A 15,422-nucleotide genomic window follows, 5' to 3' on the forward strand; every position below is an offset into this window, starting at 1 on the left:
ACCTGAGCTCGTCCACCGTGTGTCCGGCCTCCCCACATGTCTGGACCGGATCCAACTGGGACGACTACATCAAGTGTGACAGACGACGTGCTGCGACTAGTGACTAATCAAAGGTACGAACAGGCTAAATTTGTGTTAAAGTTCCTCTGACATTTGTTAAAGAACAAAAAAAAAGTTTGGTGTCTCACTGCCGCATCAGAGCCATGAATGTCTTAGCAAGCGTCACAAGACAAGAATTCTTCACCTGAAATAAACTTGTCAGAGACACACGATGACGACGGAGCTGTCGGAAAATATTTGTCCAAAACTCAAGTGACTTGTTGTGCGAGGGAAGTGCAAAACACTGCAAATACTTTAAAAAGTACCCAGTGAGACGGGATCTTAAAATAAAAACTGGGGGGAAAAGACCTTTTAGTCCCGTCTGAATTGTGTTCAGATCAGCGTTTAGAACTTCGGAGACATTTTATCTGCTCTTGCCTCGACTAACTCTCAGATCCGTATCTGGGAGGTATGGACACACCCTTAAAGTTTGCATGAGGATTCAGGTCTAAGGGCGCGTCTACACTTATCTTTAGAGAGTGTGGTTGTTTGTCTCCGTTTGTGATGCTTCTCACCGGAGTAACTTTTCTCCTAACATAAATAATTCAACTATTTTACAGTCAAACCACTTAGGCTGAAGCCAATTCCAGATGAGCAAAAAAAAAAAAAAGGAATAATAAAGCAATTTATTTGCCAAATAAGAATGCCTATACAGTATATACAGTACGTACGACAGTCCGAATACTACCAGGAAAACGTTTGGCCAAACAAAAGTGGATGGACTCCCAGACTGCATGGAAAGTGAACAATCATGACTGTTTTCTGAAACACGCTGTGATTTCACGAGGGATGCCTGACCCCTCTCCGCAATTAAATATACAATAATGCATTTACCTATATAAAACAACAATATTCTGTACACCGTTGTATGTAAAATACAATTGCACAACCCAACAAGTCCCACAATATGTCTATATTTGAATTCAAGCAAGGCCTTGCTGCTTAAACTGGATAAAAGAACATAAAATCATGTATTTTGGCAACTCCACTACCACTCCACAGACCCGTTGTCCTTGCCACTGAGGAGGAAGAGTTCTCCCGTGTCGATTGTCCCTGTTTACCAGTAAACACATGAAAATGGTGAATACGCCTGCAGATGCGATGTTGCAAAAAAAACAAACGATGTTAGAGACGGTCGGAGGACGTAACGGTATTTACACAGATGAATGAACACTGAGGTGCATGGCTTTCTTTACAGTGTGCGTTTTAATGATGTGCGGGTCGACGTGGAGGCGACCTCCAGTCTGTGGGGGGGGGGGGCTCTGAAAACCAAACCATGCTCAGGTTCTCTCTCCTGTCCTGCACCGTGATGCCCCGGCGGGCTCCTCTTCAGCAAAAGTTCCACAAAGAGTTCGGCATATTTTCTCTCCCCTGCTTCAGAGAGCTCACTCCTGCTCCTCCTCCTCTTCCTCCTCCTCCTGAAGCTCCTCGATTGCATCCATGGGCGTCCTGGGACACACCTCGCTCATGGGGGCGGCGTCCTCGCCCTCCACCACCAACTCGTTGGTCATCTCGTTGTTCTTCTGCAGGAGGAAAAGCAAGAAAGACTGGTGTTTGAACAGTCGAGGAGGATGAAGCAACCTTTAATGGAAAAACATGACGAATTCCTGCGGTAAAAAAAGTCGTTTCTCTGCTCAGACACGTCACCGGCGTTCTGTTAGCTTAGCATGAAGTGAATTGATTCTGTCTCACTAGGAATATACGGCGCAACTACTTTTTAAAAAGTAAAATATTTAGATGTGAGAAACAACTAATAGAAAAGTTGAAAAACTGATAAAAATCCACCTTTTCTATCGGGCACCACACCTTCTTCCAAAAGTTTCTCCCCCCCCCCCCCCAAGTGATATTTTGTGACACATAAAGTTATGATAAGATTTCTTTACATTTTTAATCTTTATGATTCAGCCCATTATGTTCTATAGCAACATTTATTAAATTCTTTCTTTTGAACATGCAAAGTAAGAAGTTTTATAGAACCTCTACTCTATAGACGTACACCTAGAAGAAGTGTAGTCGTTTATATATCGCTCTAAATGGGAGAAGAACACAACAGTTGGTTACAGAAAGGCAACAAATGAGGGACGTTAAGGGGTTAAAAGTTCTGGACTGGACACACAATAAAAGAGACTTCAAGATGACAGCGGATCATAAAATGAGTAATGATTGAAAAATGATTCTGTTTGCTGGCTGAATACGCTGCCACCAGCGGGGACAAGGTCATTTTTTATTAAACCACCCTTTTAATGAGAATATTTCTGTAGTATGACCGACTCAAAGGACACTTTGTACAGAACTGTTCCAGCTGGCCCACACACTGCTTTCTCATTGAAATACTTGCGAGTGATAATTGAGACCTTTGGATTTCTCCTCCAGAACATGAACAACCTTGCAGAAAGCCGACAGACCATGTTTTTCTTGCAGGTGATGTATGGATGGATGGATTATACTTACTTAGACTCCTTTTCATACTCGGGACAGACAATAATAATTAGTAAAAAAAACATACCATGACTAAATACCACTTTAAAAAACACAAAAATAGACAACATAAGGCATCTGTCCTGGTGTTTGCCATGATCTCAGCCCAGGTGTTCTCACCTGTTGTCGGTAAACATAGCAGGCCGCTATGGCAACCATTGTTGACTCCCCTATGAAGCCAGCTAAGAGGGATCCGACCCCGAGCGTGGCCCCGTGAACTCTGAAACAAAGGATTAGATTACATTCAGGCCTTATCGTTTACGGTTTCGCGTGTGACTTGTGAATACAGTAAGCCGGCAGACAGGTACTTATGAACTCTGCGAGGCCTCCGTGTTCTCCGAGGTGTTGACTTACCCCATATAAGGCAGCACAACTAGACTGGTGATGAGGACAATGATGCGGAGAATCGAGCTGGGGGCCAGCACAAAGGTCTTTTTCAGGGTCATGAGCCACCCAGTCAAATGAGCCCGGACCGTCACTGCAAACACACACACACACACAAAGTGGAAACATCACCCCACTGGTCTGAGTCGTACCCATAATAAAGCAACGGCAGGAAGTCGGAACACGTGCGAAGGCGCTTCTCACCTGGCAGAGGAAAAAAGGAGAAGATTCTGAGTGGGATCATGCACAGCTCAGCAAACGCGTTCTCCACTCCAATGATATCCACCAGGATCTTCTCCGAGAGATGAGGAGTCCAAAACACCACAAAGCAGAGCTGGACGCACAAAATCAACAAGCAAACCCATTCATTATTCCTGCGTTCGCTGCATGACAATGGAAGTAGCCCGGCGCGCCTCATTAGATTTCATTAGTTCATTAGCTGAAGGGGTTTGGGATTGAAACGTGGGCCTTTGATGCTCACAGAAAACGCGGCCGCCTGCAAAAAGAACGACGGACAATGTTGTTGTTTCCAGAAGCCGTCCCCGCGGCAAGTGCAACATTAACAAGGCGGATCATAGCTATTACCGTGTGATCACAGCATGGAGGGAGAGGGGGGTTAAGCAGAACTTCACTATATTTAAATTCATATCAAGAGAATTTCTTAACTCTTCAGACTTGAGAGCCATAAAAGCTGCTTTCCACACTACTGCACTGCATTCAACAAGTTCCTACCGTACGTTTCTACAGTTATCACCACGAGTTTGGCTGCCGAGCCACAAGCACTCAACGTGTACATGGATAATTATAGAGTCACGTTTCAGGAGCAACTTTGGGACAAACATGCTGACTAATGTAGCCGTGTGCAGCTCATTCACATTTGATAGGTGGCAGTAAATGAATACAACCAAGGTGAAACACCTGAGACGAATGACAATCCCCGGCGTCTCACTCTGGACCACAGCGTGTCTCCACTACACTGCTGTGCTTCAGACGCAAATCTCATGCAAACAAGGTCACCTTGATGGGTTCTAGACCTTCCAGCTGTCGTCACACAATCGCGCTCGTTTCACGTCCATCATCGTTTCTCGTCCAGCAGCTTTCCTTGATTAACCTTGTTCGGCACCAACCATTCTCAAGTCGCCGGCCTCCAGCTCCAGTCCCAACATGCTTCCATTTCTCCTCCTCACTCCCACGCACACTATTTCACATCAACGGGTGGTTGTGAAGCCTGATAAGGTTTTTCTCTTCCATTAAATCGGTTGTGTTGGAGCAGCAGCTTGTCCTGACGGAGGTAACAGACCTCTGGTCAATCGTTAACCTGGTAACAACACGCTACGCCCATCTCAGGTTGAAAACAACAAACTGGAGATGTGGGGAGATGTGATGGTATTGACGTGTCGGGTTTCAGGATTCCCTCATCAAAAACAAACTACTTCCCTCAAACGAGTTTGAAAAACCAGTCGGACCACTACAACTGTAGATAACGACGAGAACGAACCTCCTAACAGCTTTTGACCCAAGGGCACAGTGAAATGACAGGATATGTGATGTGGAGTGCGTCTGGGCATTGCCACATCCAGTCTGACCCAGATTGGAGAAACGTTTGTTGAATCAGGTCCAGCTCTCTAACAGGGGTAAACAAAACCCAACCCGGACACCCAAAGGTGTAATATCGTGGTCGGATTTTAACAGCAGCCTGCGTTGTCCTGCCATTTGGTCCCGTGACACCTCAGTGGTCCAAAGGACTTGATTCCAAAGAGGATAGTAGCAAAGCCTACCGACATCTTTTCCTTCAAGTGGACTGAACTAACGCAGCAACACAAAAAGGGTTTGCTTTAACCAAAACAAACATGACATGTGTGAGCACATCCTTCGAGCCAGGCATGTTCGGAACTTGGCACATTGCAGTGCGGGCAGATTTGTCATACAAGCCAATAAAATGCTTCTCTGCAGGGGAAATACTTCCAGGTGCCTGAAAATGACAGTGACGTCTGAGATAAATATTCAGAATTAAGAAGAAATCTGACCCAGCATGTCCTTCTTCCTGGAATCCGTCAAGAACAACTACCGTTTGTTGCTTCGAGCAATTCCTGAGCGGAGGAAATACTCGTACAACCAGCTGCAGACAACACACCGAACTTTAGCTTCAACCAATATATGGATCGCGCAGACTCAATACGACTGTAGATCACTGGTCTGTAGGGGTATGCTAAATTTCTACTTAAAGAACTAAAAAAAATACACAAAGTATTTGCTCTTAACTAAGAACTGGAAACACAAAGAGGAAAATGTAAACTGTGCGCAGTTGCTCCTGGTTTGAATACTGTAAGTCTGCAGGGATCCGTTCCTGTGCAGCGGCACCACAGGGTATCGACACTCCCAAAAACCTCTGTGACACGTCAATCTGCCGAATCTGTCAGGACGTTAGACACTCACTTAACCCTGCCGACGTGCATTTCAAATAATAGCTGTATGATTCCCGTACAAGATCTTTGTGACTCTTTCTCACCAAAAGCACGTAATTTGCTTAAGCTGTGCGTTTGATTTATCTCCAGACACTGCGCTAAATCAATCAAAACAATGTGAACATTCCCCTGCTGCTGAGGCTGACTCATTTGTTATGTTAACAGAAAAGAAGAGGGAGGAAACATGACAACACGCAATGCTCTCCGTTGTATAACTGAGGAACTGTAAACTGCCCTCTGATGTGGTTCTGAATTTTGATTCCGTCCACCAAGACGTACGAAGAGACTGCCTGTCACTGATGATTTCACTTGGTAAGTCCTGACCAACTATCATTACGTGAGCAACAGGAGGGACGTAATGACCAATTTGTCTGGCTCAAGTGAAACCGCCGTCTCCCTTGACTCGGCTGTGGTTTTCTCCAAACAAGGTGAGGCATCCAGGTACAGCGCCTCCGTGCCCCCAGCAGTCTATTTTCATAAAATTGCCTCCTGCAGAACGTTACTCAGTCCCCTTGTTGGAGGCACCTCGTCTACCGCCACTGTTGTTTTCTCCGCGTTGCCTCCTCTCCGTCCGTAATTACAACAAGTCCGAGCATGAGTACTTGTTTTGCACATTGCGAAGAGCCATGCCCACCGACTGCATCTCCCTTTCGTGGCATGTTAGCACACACACACACACACACACACACACACACACACACACACACACACACACACACACACACACACACACACACACACACACACACACACACACACACACACACACACACACACACACACACACACACACACACACACACACACACACACACACACACACACACACACATTCATGTTTACGACTGCAAGATTTCACATCTGGCGTGCCACTCTTCTTCTCCTCCTCCTCCTTTTTCTAAAAGACTCAACCCTTGCCACAAACTTCCTGTTTTTCTTCCACCGACATCAATCTGGGTTAAAGGCTGCCAACGCCGATTCACTCTGAATCACTCTGCCAACACTGAACAGACAGTAAATATGATGATCTGCTGCCGAGCCCCCTCGCCAGCAGCAGCCCATAAAATGTGACTAAAGCGCTCATTACTTAGCAGAAGTGTGTACCTGCGAGGGGCTTTTGGAATGCGTTAACCGATACGTTTTATGTGAATACCTATTTTAATAAGCCCCGAAAGCCTGGGTGGGAGCGTTAAGAAGGACAAAAGCCCTTTGGCCTCCCCACAGATTCCACCGTGATGCGTCTCTCCCTGCAACCTGAAACCGCGACAGGATGGCAGAGAAAAAGTACATTCAGTCCGCCCTGGAAGCGAAAGGGGCGAGAGCCCCCAGTCACTCCGAGCGTTACTGTACGCGGCTCTGGAAGTATGACGGAGTAACTGAAGCATGTGGGCTGTTTTTTTTTTTTTTGTTTTGTTTTGTCATGTCGCCTTCACATGTTTGCCCTAGTTTTGAGAGAACGCTGGATTTATAAATATGACATTCGTACATGAGTCTACCTCAGGCACTCTGTGTTAAAACTATACTCAACGTGTTTCTGCACAACAAGCGACCGGTTCTGTTAGTCCTGGGGATTGAAAGCTGACCGCCAAGAAACAACTTGATGGTTTGTTTATTTTTTCAAATGATTCAATTCAAAAGTATTTTCAAAAACGCTAATACCCAAATGTTCAAGTCGAACCCAAAACTGTCCTTTTGGACATGGACTATAAAGACAAGCCATATTTTTTGCAGTCAAATTACACGCCTGGAAATAATTCCTCTTCTTACCGTAAGCGACAGCAGCAGGCAGCAGAATGTAAACTTTTTAATATGCGACTTGGTGAGGGCGCCGCCCACGTTCAGCTTGTTGCTGGGATTGTTCTGTTGGTGAGAGAAGCTCATGAGTGACACGGGCAAAAACAAGAAAAAAAAAAAAAACATCATCAGTGAGCACTACGGTAAACAAAGTGTGATTTACCTTGTCAAATGCAGGGTACACGGCTCTCAGTTCGGTTAACCAGCCGTAGGGCATGTGACCTACAGGGTATGTGGCTGTGAGCACAGCCACGGCCTGGAATGACAAAAGACAAGGCAGCTCCAAGTCATCAACACGCCGCCGGCTTTAAAGCTGAAAATACTCGGAATCACGCTCGTCCAGATCAATGGCAGGTGCCTAACAATAGCCGACATGAAAGCAACAAGCGTCTCCGGCTTCCTCTCTGAGCCGGGCATTATTTCCCAAAAGTTTATAATTGCAGAACCGCCTTGAGCGTGTTATTGTATCCTGAAGAACAATGGGGAAAGTGAAGCTCCACACGAGGGGGTTGACAGTGGAGCCACATAGGAATGTTTTCACTCAGTGTAATCATGCCCCGAGTTTCGCATGGAGGTGAATCACCCAAACCACTGGCAGCCAGTGTTGTCAACGATTTCCAGTTGATTCTGGTAAACAGCTTTGTATTGTCTCTAGTCGTTACAGTCCTGTGTGAGAGCCAGAACGCTCCAGAGAGAGTCTGTCAGCATCTGGCTCTTGGTGTGCAATCACTTGAGGGAAGAATTAGTCCACCGGCCTCAGAGAGCTGTAAAATCTACTTTTACACGCTGTAAGATCTGTAATACTACTTGTTTCATAGTGAAGTCATTTGCAGTGGCTTTATTAATGATAATAATAAAAAAAAGACTTTTTGTGATTGAAATGAATACGAATAGACAGACAGACCCACCTCTGTGGCGTCGCTGGTCCCCTTGAGGTCGCGAGACACAAAGAGGTTGACGATGGGCCGGCTGATGCGCTGAGTGGCCAGAATGAGGGCCAGGGGCCACCAGAAGGTCAGCATCTTTTTGATGGTGGCATCACCCTGGAGGGGAAAAAAAATCAGCCGGTCAATAAACCTTGTGGGTGATCTCCAGGGTTTTAGTTCATATTCGGGAAAAATCGAATCCTGATCAACTGTCAGTCGAGTCATTGGTTTTGCTTTCAGTTTGAATGGACAAAGGAAGAAAACTGAGAGTTAAATTCTTGTTTCCATTCTTTGTTGCTGCGGTCAGAAGGAGAGGTCGGCAGTACGTACCCCAACGTCAGGTCCACTGGAGTCTGGGATGTTGTCGTGAATGTTACAGTAGTAGCCCAAACCGACAATGCTGAATCGGACCAAGGCACCCATGTACAAGGAGAGGATTGGGATGAGTAACGGCTCCACACATTCCAAGTTACTGTGGAGGAGAATGGCCACAAACACAATCTGCAGGGGAAGAAGAGGCACGATGAGAACAAGGGAGCGGAGGCCACTTCCAAAAAGAGCTTTCTAACCCAATTACAGGCTTCAATTTTAACGTCCAGCAGTGGATCTCATTACCTGGGCCACAACATCAGAGATGGAGGCGGAGCCGACTATGACGCTGTACTTGTGCTTGAGAAGGATTCCTGCGTGGATCCAAGCCTTGGGAGACACACAATGGACAGAGAGGTCGGCACAAGACACAGAGCTGTACGCTAAAAGACAAAAGCTCTATTTAGGACACTTCCTCACAGCTGGATGACTGTGATGGAAGAGAGGCGGCGTACGAACCATCGCTTGAAACACAGCAGGATTTAAAAAACAGCTTTTTCTAGGTCAGGTGTGTTTCAATCCAGAGAGAGAGAGAGAGAGAGAGAGAGAGAGAGAGAGAGAGAGAGAGAGAGAGAGAGAGAGAGAGAGAGAGAGAGAGACAAGTAGAACAATCATGTCATCGTGCACACTCACCATCGCATCCAACAAAGGGAAGGCGGCGAGATATAAGAACGCCTTTCTCGTCTTGTGCCCCACAGATTCATCCACATAGTGGAGCTTATTAATAATGTAGTACCCTAAGTCTGTGTACGCTGTAAAACAAAACAAAGCAAAAAATAAAAATCACAGGTGAGTCGAGGTAAAAGAGAAGATTTCTGCCCAACCATCTGGATTCTGATCCCACTTCCTCCTCCACTCCAATCCAGAGAAGAACAAAAACAAGCCATCGCAGGAAATTAAACTTTACGCTTTCGCCACAAATGCCAAAAAACTTGGCAGGATGCGGTTTAGACTTAAGTCTGTCGTGCCCCCCCCCCCCCCCCCCCGAAACACACACCTATCAAGATGTGCAGGATGAACGCGATGACCCCGGCCGAGACCATGCACAACACGGCCTTCCTGCGGTCCCGCTTGCTGTTGACAAACACCAAACCCACATTCTTGAAGTCGCTCATGGGCCCCGTGAAGAACTTCATGAGGGAGTAGGCCAGGCCGTAGCTGGCCAGCATCTCCACTGCGTCCTCTCTGACTGTGGCGATGCCCCGGTTGAGGGCCTGGAAATCAGATGGTGGCATGTTAGAGGGGAGGAAGAGGTGAGACAGCACAAAAGAAAAGAAAAGTTGAATGTGGCAGTGACCAAACCCACATAACCATAACTTAGCCTGACTTTATCTGTGGCCACACGGCAACTGCTGCTCCACCAAAACCTGCATTTAAATGAATGTGCTTTATAGACACAATAAAAGAACTGGACCTTTGGCTTGGTGCAAAACTCAAGAGTGCAATTACATAAGAAAAAACAAAAAAAAACTGCCAAACTGGATTCCCATTTCACTTAGTTTGGGTTCATTTATTTGAAAATAGAAAAGTTAGGATAGCACGTTTCATTCCCTCGCCCTTGCCAGTGTCTGTGTCATTTCCAGAGTTGTAACACAACTGCCTTGAGAAAATGAACCTACTACAGCTGGCCCGTTCCTTTGGAGCACTGAGTCTATTTATACCAGCGAACAGAGCCATTACATAAGCTTAATCCTGACATCTCCAAGCCTGCATGTGTTTTCCTTTCCTCTCTGTCTCTGCTCAGATCCACTGGGTGTGTGTGTGTGTGTGTGTGGGGTGGGGGGGGGGGGGGTGGGGGGGCAGGAAATGTCAAAGCAGGAAAGAAAAACGAGCAGAAACAATGTCAACACTGGCGGTTTGAATTCACCCTGAGCTCGTATGGAGATTTAAAATGAATAATAAATACAATCCGGCCTGTGGCTTCGGGCTTAGTGACAAATTGACAGGCTGCGGTGTCAATGACACTCGACGTTACTGCAACAAAAAGCAGAATAAACAAGGCCTGGTGCCGCTGCTGCTCCTCAATAATGTTCATGTGAAGCCGGGAGGATTTCTGCACGGTTCAACTGAGCGACAGATCAACCGGCCATGTTGGACTTAAAACACATCAGTGGCAGTGAAGAGGAAGAGAGGGGGAATGAACGATGCCGGGAGAAGACAGACAGACACACACACACACGTCCTCCACCGGGAGGATTACATCAAATAAGACGGGAGCGTCCGTTAGCCGCGGCTAGCGGAGCGCCGAGCGGAGGTTACCTGTTCCCCGAGGTCGATGGCAACATTGGTGATCGCCAGAGGAACCAGAAAGCGGATGAGAGGCCAGTAAGGGCTGAGAGATGGAAACTCCACCATAGTACAAGCCGGGAGGACCGAGCGAGGGGCATCTGCCTCGGTCCGCGGGGATTAAACGGGGAAACCAAGCGGCTGGCGACGGGAGGAGGAGGTGGTGGAGGAGGACAGTCCGGGCACCTGTGTATCCAGCCGGGGGAGAGGAGGAGGAGGAGGAGGGCGGTGGGGTTTTTTACTCGGCGGGGCAGCGGCGGGAGCCGGGGCGCTCCTGTAGCGGCGGCGGCGGCGGCGGCTCGCGGAGCTCCGGTGCTGCTGCTGACAGGATCCGAAGGTCAACGGAGAATTCAGACCGGCGCATCTTCCCCACGAATCATCGTCGATGGGTGGGAGGGGACGTAAGGTGACTTCAAACAGCCCTGGGTTTGGCTGAGAGGACGCCCCGCCGTGTCGCCGGTGGCACGGTGTGGATATGTGTGTGTGTATCGAGGAGTGTGTGTGTGCGTGTGTGCGTGTGTCTGTGCGCGCGTGTGTGTGTGTGTGTGTGTGTGTGGATCCGCCTGCTGTTCACCCTCCCGGAGACTGCTGCTGTTGCCCCGAGCACATGGGCCTGACATCCCGGCGTGACATCACCGGATGGATCCACACCAGCAGCACACAGGAGGCGCTTCACGTTACACACACATTTCTGGAATATTTCTTCACTTGTGTGAAGACAACACGATCAGAGAAAACAACAACCACAGTTCGAAACTCACACGTGTAGCTGAAGAAAACACAAGTGCCTTTACGTTTAAAGTCTGTTGTTTAAAACAAAAAAGGTTTCCTTGTGTTATGTGCCGCTCCTCTGAGCACAGCATTGTTGTTATATATTGGTCTTCACTGAGAAGGCCGGATTTAGCGATAACTGGTTAAATGCTGACACCTGGTGGAGGAACTAGGAACTGCTTACCCACTTCCATTCAGTGAGCGACACAAAATGCACTACTCTTCATCAGTAACGACAAGAGGTAACTAAATGACTGTAGATCAACTCAATTGATTCAAAAAGAAGCAACTTCAGGATTTCTAGCTTATGGTGCATTTAGTTTGACATTTTTAATAAGATTATCCAGTGCAGCATCAGTTCAGTGTTGCATTTTGGCACCTTATTATCACTTTATTACTCTGTTATTGTGCCTTAAGTGTTGCTGTCTGAGCCATTTGCAACACATTTTTCATTCATCCATTTATTCACCCATCCATCCATCCATCTGGTTCAAATGTGTTTTTTTTAACCTTCTATTTTTTACCAAGGACCGAGAAGAAGGCAGCTGGGGGGGCCACATGTGACCCATAGACCCTGCGTTTTGGACTGTCAGAGGAAAACTGAGTACCTGGAGGAAAGCCACATGTGCACAGGGAGAACATTCAAACTCCACACAGAAAGGCCCCAGCCAGTATTTGAACCTGTGCGGCGAGCGCGTTAACTAAATAATAATGAGAATGAGAATTCATTTCACTCATATAGTACATTTGTTTTCTCACTACTTGACTTAGACAGTCACATTGTACTTTACAATCTGAGTCACATTCACTCATGTACTCACCAGTAGTGACAGCTGACAGACATGTATGGTGCTCAACCTGCATTTGGCGCAATCTAGTTTGGTGTTTGGCTCAAGGACAATTCAACACACGGACAAAGTGGGATCAGAAGGAAGCCACAATCTAGCAATTAGATGAGGATTGTGACTTAGTTGTGTGGGAGCAGGTTTTCTCCTTCTTTCAAGGGCCAATAGCAGCTGCTACACCGCTTTCACAGAACAAAGTCGCTACCTGCTACTACAGACCCATGAATGACTTCAGTAGAAATATGAGTTACATTTGAAGGTCCAGGGTGAGAAATGTTATTTCTGTGTTTGCTCTACTGACCAAAGCGCTTTACAGTTTAGGTGTTTCTTTCTCCATTGAAAGGAACCTCTGCAGAACCAGGTTCTGGTGTAGTGATCTTTACCATACTGGTTTGCGATAGTTATAACAATCGTATTATTAATATTGGTTTTGGTGAGTGCTCGTCCTAATCCATCCATTCATCCATTGTCTTATGCAACTCTACCCAACTAAAAGTGATGTGATGTACAGACACACACACACACACACACACACACACACACACACACACACACACACACACACACACACACACACACACACACACACACACACACACACACACACACACACACACACACACACACACACACACACACACACACACACACACACACACACACACACACACACACACACACACACACACCGCAGGCAATGCCTCATGACTTCTATTTAAAAAGAGCTTATTTGGTTACTTTGCTGCAGGGTGCAAACATTTACAGGATTTGCTGCTGTGCAGCATTACTTTGAGTATGAAGGATTATTTTGTGGACAACCATAATGAATCTCATTTTCATGGTCACCTTCTTTAACTTTTAATTCATAATTAACCGAGCTGAGAAACTGTGCATACGGCATTGAGTCCTCCCTGCATACTGTTGAATGAAAAGACACAGCTGTTTGTTTCCTGCTGACGTGTCTCTGCTTGCAGGTATAACTGAGGTCAGATGTTAGTTCACTGCTGTCAGAATGTTCTGTCAGATAAATCCTCAAGGTACAAAGAGACTCCGGTTTAATGTAAACTGTCTACACATTCATTCATATGGCGCAAGAAAAAGCACTGTTGAGTCACTTTTGACAGTAAGCAATCACTGAACTTTAGGTTTGTGCACTGCGGCTCATTAAGAAAGTGGAATTGGTGGAGAACCACCTGGACTGATAAACCAAACCACAAAATTCATGAATTAATGCTGCACAAAAGCCCCAACAGGTTCTGATTAGCACTTTGTGCCATCTCAGTTCTTTTTTCTTCACACACTTTCTAGTGGTTTAGGCTGTTTCGATCATTTCAAACGTGTTACACACAATTTCAAGCAACCATAGCTTTAGTTTGTAGTTGTTGATCTGCGCTCAGTTTTGACTCCATTAGACATTTTTCTGTTTAAGCCGTTAAACAGTTTTATCTATTTGTATCCATTTTATGAATCTGAATCTGGTACCTGAACGTGACCGTCCTGGTATTTACTTTTCATCACTTTAGACGATCAAACCCAGTGAAACGTGTTTCTTGTAGTGCAGCTTGAACTTGAGGATTTCACTCCTCGTGGGTTCATTTTCGCCAAGAAGCAAAAAGCTTGTCTGCGTAGCAGCTGCCTCTTATCACAAGGATCTAAAGACTCTTTCGTTGGTGCCAATTGCTGCAATGAAGATCTCATGATTTGATTATTTTCAAGAGGGCAATGCTCTTGGTGGTTTGGCTGCCAGCGGCCCTGTAAAGGTTCTCTCACGGTGGACTACTGGTAGTGGCACCAGCAGATTGGAAATCCCCCACGGAAACTTCCTTTTATGCCATGGGTTGCAATTCTGAATATGTTACGAGATCTTCACAGAAAAATATCATGTTTCTAAAAAATCACTTCTTTTCTAAATTTGAAATTAAGATTATCTCTTGATTTAGAGTCCCTCAAGTGGATATATAGGAAAGCAATATATTATTGTGGAAAACAAGAAAGAAAATAATTGTTGCTATAACTTTTTAATGGTATTTGGTAAAGTTACACATTCCTTCCTGGAGTGCATTTAGCATCTAGTGAGTCATATTCAGGCTCCTTTGTAGCAAATATCACATCATATATTTTAGGTGAGTAGGGCTTAGTTGTGTTTTGACATTATGTTAGATAAATCGTTTCAGAAATCCTTTGCTCTAAATTGTGTGAAATGAGTGTGATTTTGGTCAGTTTCACTCTTTCTAAGTGATTTGGGCTTTTCAGCGTGAACTAATGAAGTCACTTGGGCGAGGAGGGAAACGTTTTCCAAGACATATTACCCAGCCGAGATTTCATTTTCTTTGAGATGGGTACAAATCGTCCCCAAAATGGACAGGATCTCCCACTGCAGTCTGAAAATCAGATAATCTACCAGCTTCATCATTTTGTCATCCTTTTATCGACTTAGATGTACTTTTCATACTTGTAAATGACAACATGTTATTATCATGTCTGATTAAAACAACTGATTAAAGATAAAAAGTTTGAAGTTTCAAGCAGATCACTCAGACAAGATTGTAGATCAGATTAAAGCCTCAAAGATCAGTGGATGATGCACATTTACCAGAATGTATAGATGCTCATTCTGAAATGTAGCTGGTGTGCATAAATTACAATTTGAGCATGACTTCCCCCCCCCAAACCTATCCTGCTACACTACGTTTCCATCTGTAGATACAATAAAAAAAAAATTAAAAAAAACCCACATATAATAATTAAGCTCATGACAAAGTCTATTTTCAAGCAGAGGAATGAACAAGCCTCTGATGTTGAGTGTAAAGGGGACATTCGAAGATGAGTCATTACATATAAGTCACGTAGAGCATTAAGGTGCACAAGGAATGACAGTATGATGTGTTCCAAACCCCCAAAAAATATCATCTGAATAATTTTCCAGTCTAATATTCATTCAAACTTTCCACATCCTTGCCGGCAATGCGGGGCAATAAGATTGTTCCCCATTCAGTGGTTTGTTG

General features: G+C 45.5%; 1 protein-coding gene across 1 annotated transcript; it reads right to left on the reverse strand.

Moving 5' to 3' along the window:
- Positions 1-710: 710 nt before the first annotated feature.
- On the reverse strand, positions 711-11,463 carry ankha (ANKH inorganic pyrophosphate transport regulator a). The gene is made up of 12 exons (XM_080489617.1): positions 10,775-11,463; positions 9,513-9,729; positions 9,149-9,267; positions 8,762-8,845; positions 8,477-8,647; positions 8,129-8,263; positions 7,384-7,476; positions 7,194-7,286; positions 3,166-3,295; positions 2,932-3,055; positions 2,698-2,797; positions 711-1,622 (listed from the first exon to the last, which is right to left on the reverse strand). Exons 1-12 carry the CDS (start codon positions 10,868-10,870, stop codon positions 1,485-1,487), a joined length of 1,500 nt encoding a protein of 499 aa, XP_080345743.1. The 5' UTR covers positions 10,871-11,463; the 3' UTR covers positions 711-1,484.
- Between the last annotated feature and the right edge of the window lie 3,959 nt (positions 11,464-15,422).

Source organism: Lipophrys pholis (assembly GCF_963383615.2).
Source record: "Lipophrys pholis genome assembly, chromosome: 20".
NCBI classification, from domain to species: Eukaryota; Metazoa; Chordata; class Actinopteri; order Blenniiformes; family Blenniidae; genus Lipophrys; species Lipophrys pholis.

What these genes read in the sequence shown, in the direction of transcription:
- ankha (XM_080489617.1), bottom strand. Translation starts at nt 10,870, where the DNA reads ATGGTGGAGTTTCCATCTCTCAGCCCTTACTGGCCTCTCATCCGCTTT. An exon ending in CCATCGACCTCGGGGAACAG is followed by an intron (nt 9,730 to 10,774) that starts GTAACCTCCGCT and finishes TCTGATTTCCAG; the next exon opens with GCCCTCAACCGGGGCATCGC. An exon ending in GCCTGCTGCTGTCGCTTACG is followed by an intron (nt 3,296 to 7,193) that starts GTAAGAAGAGGA and finishes TTGTGCGTCCAG; the next exon opens with CTCTGCTTTGTGGTGTTTTG.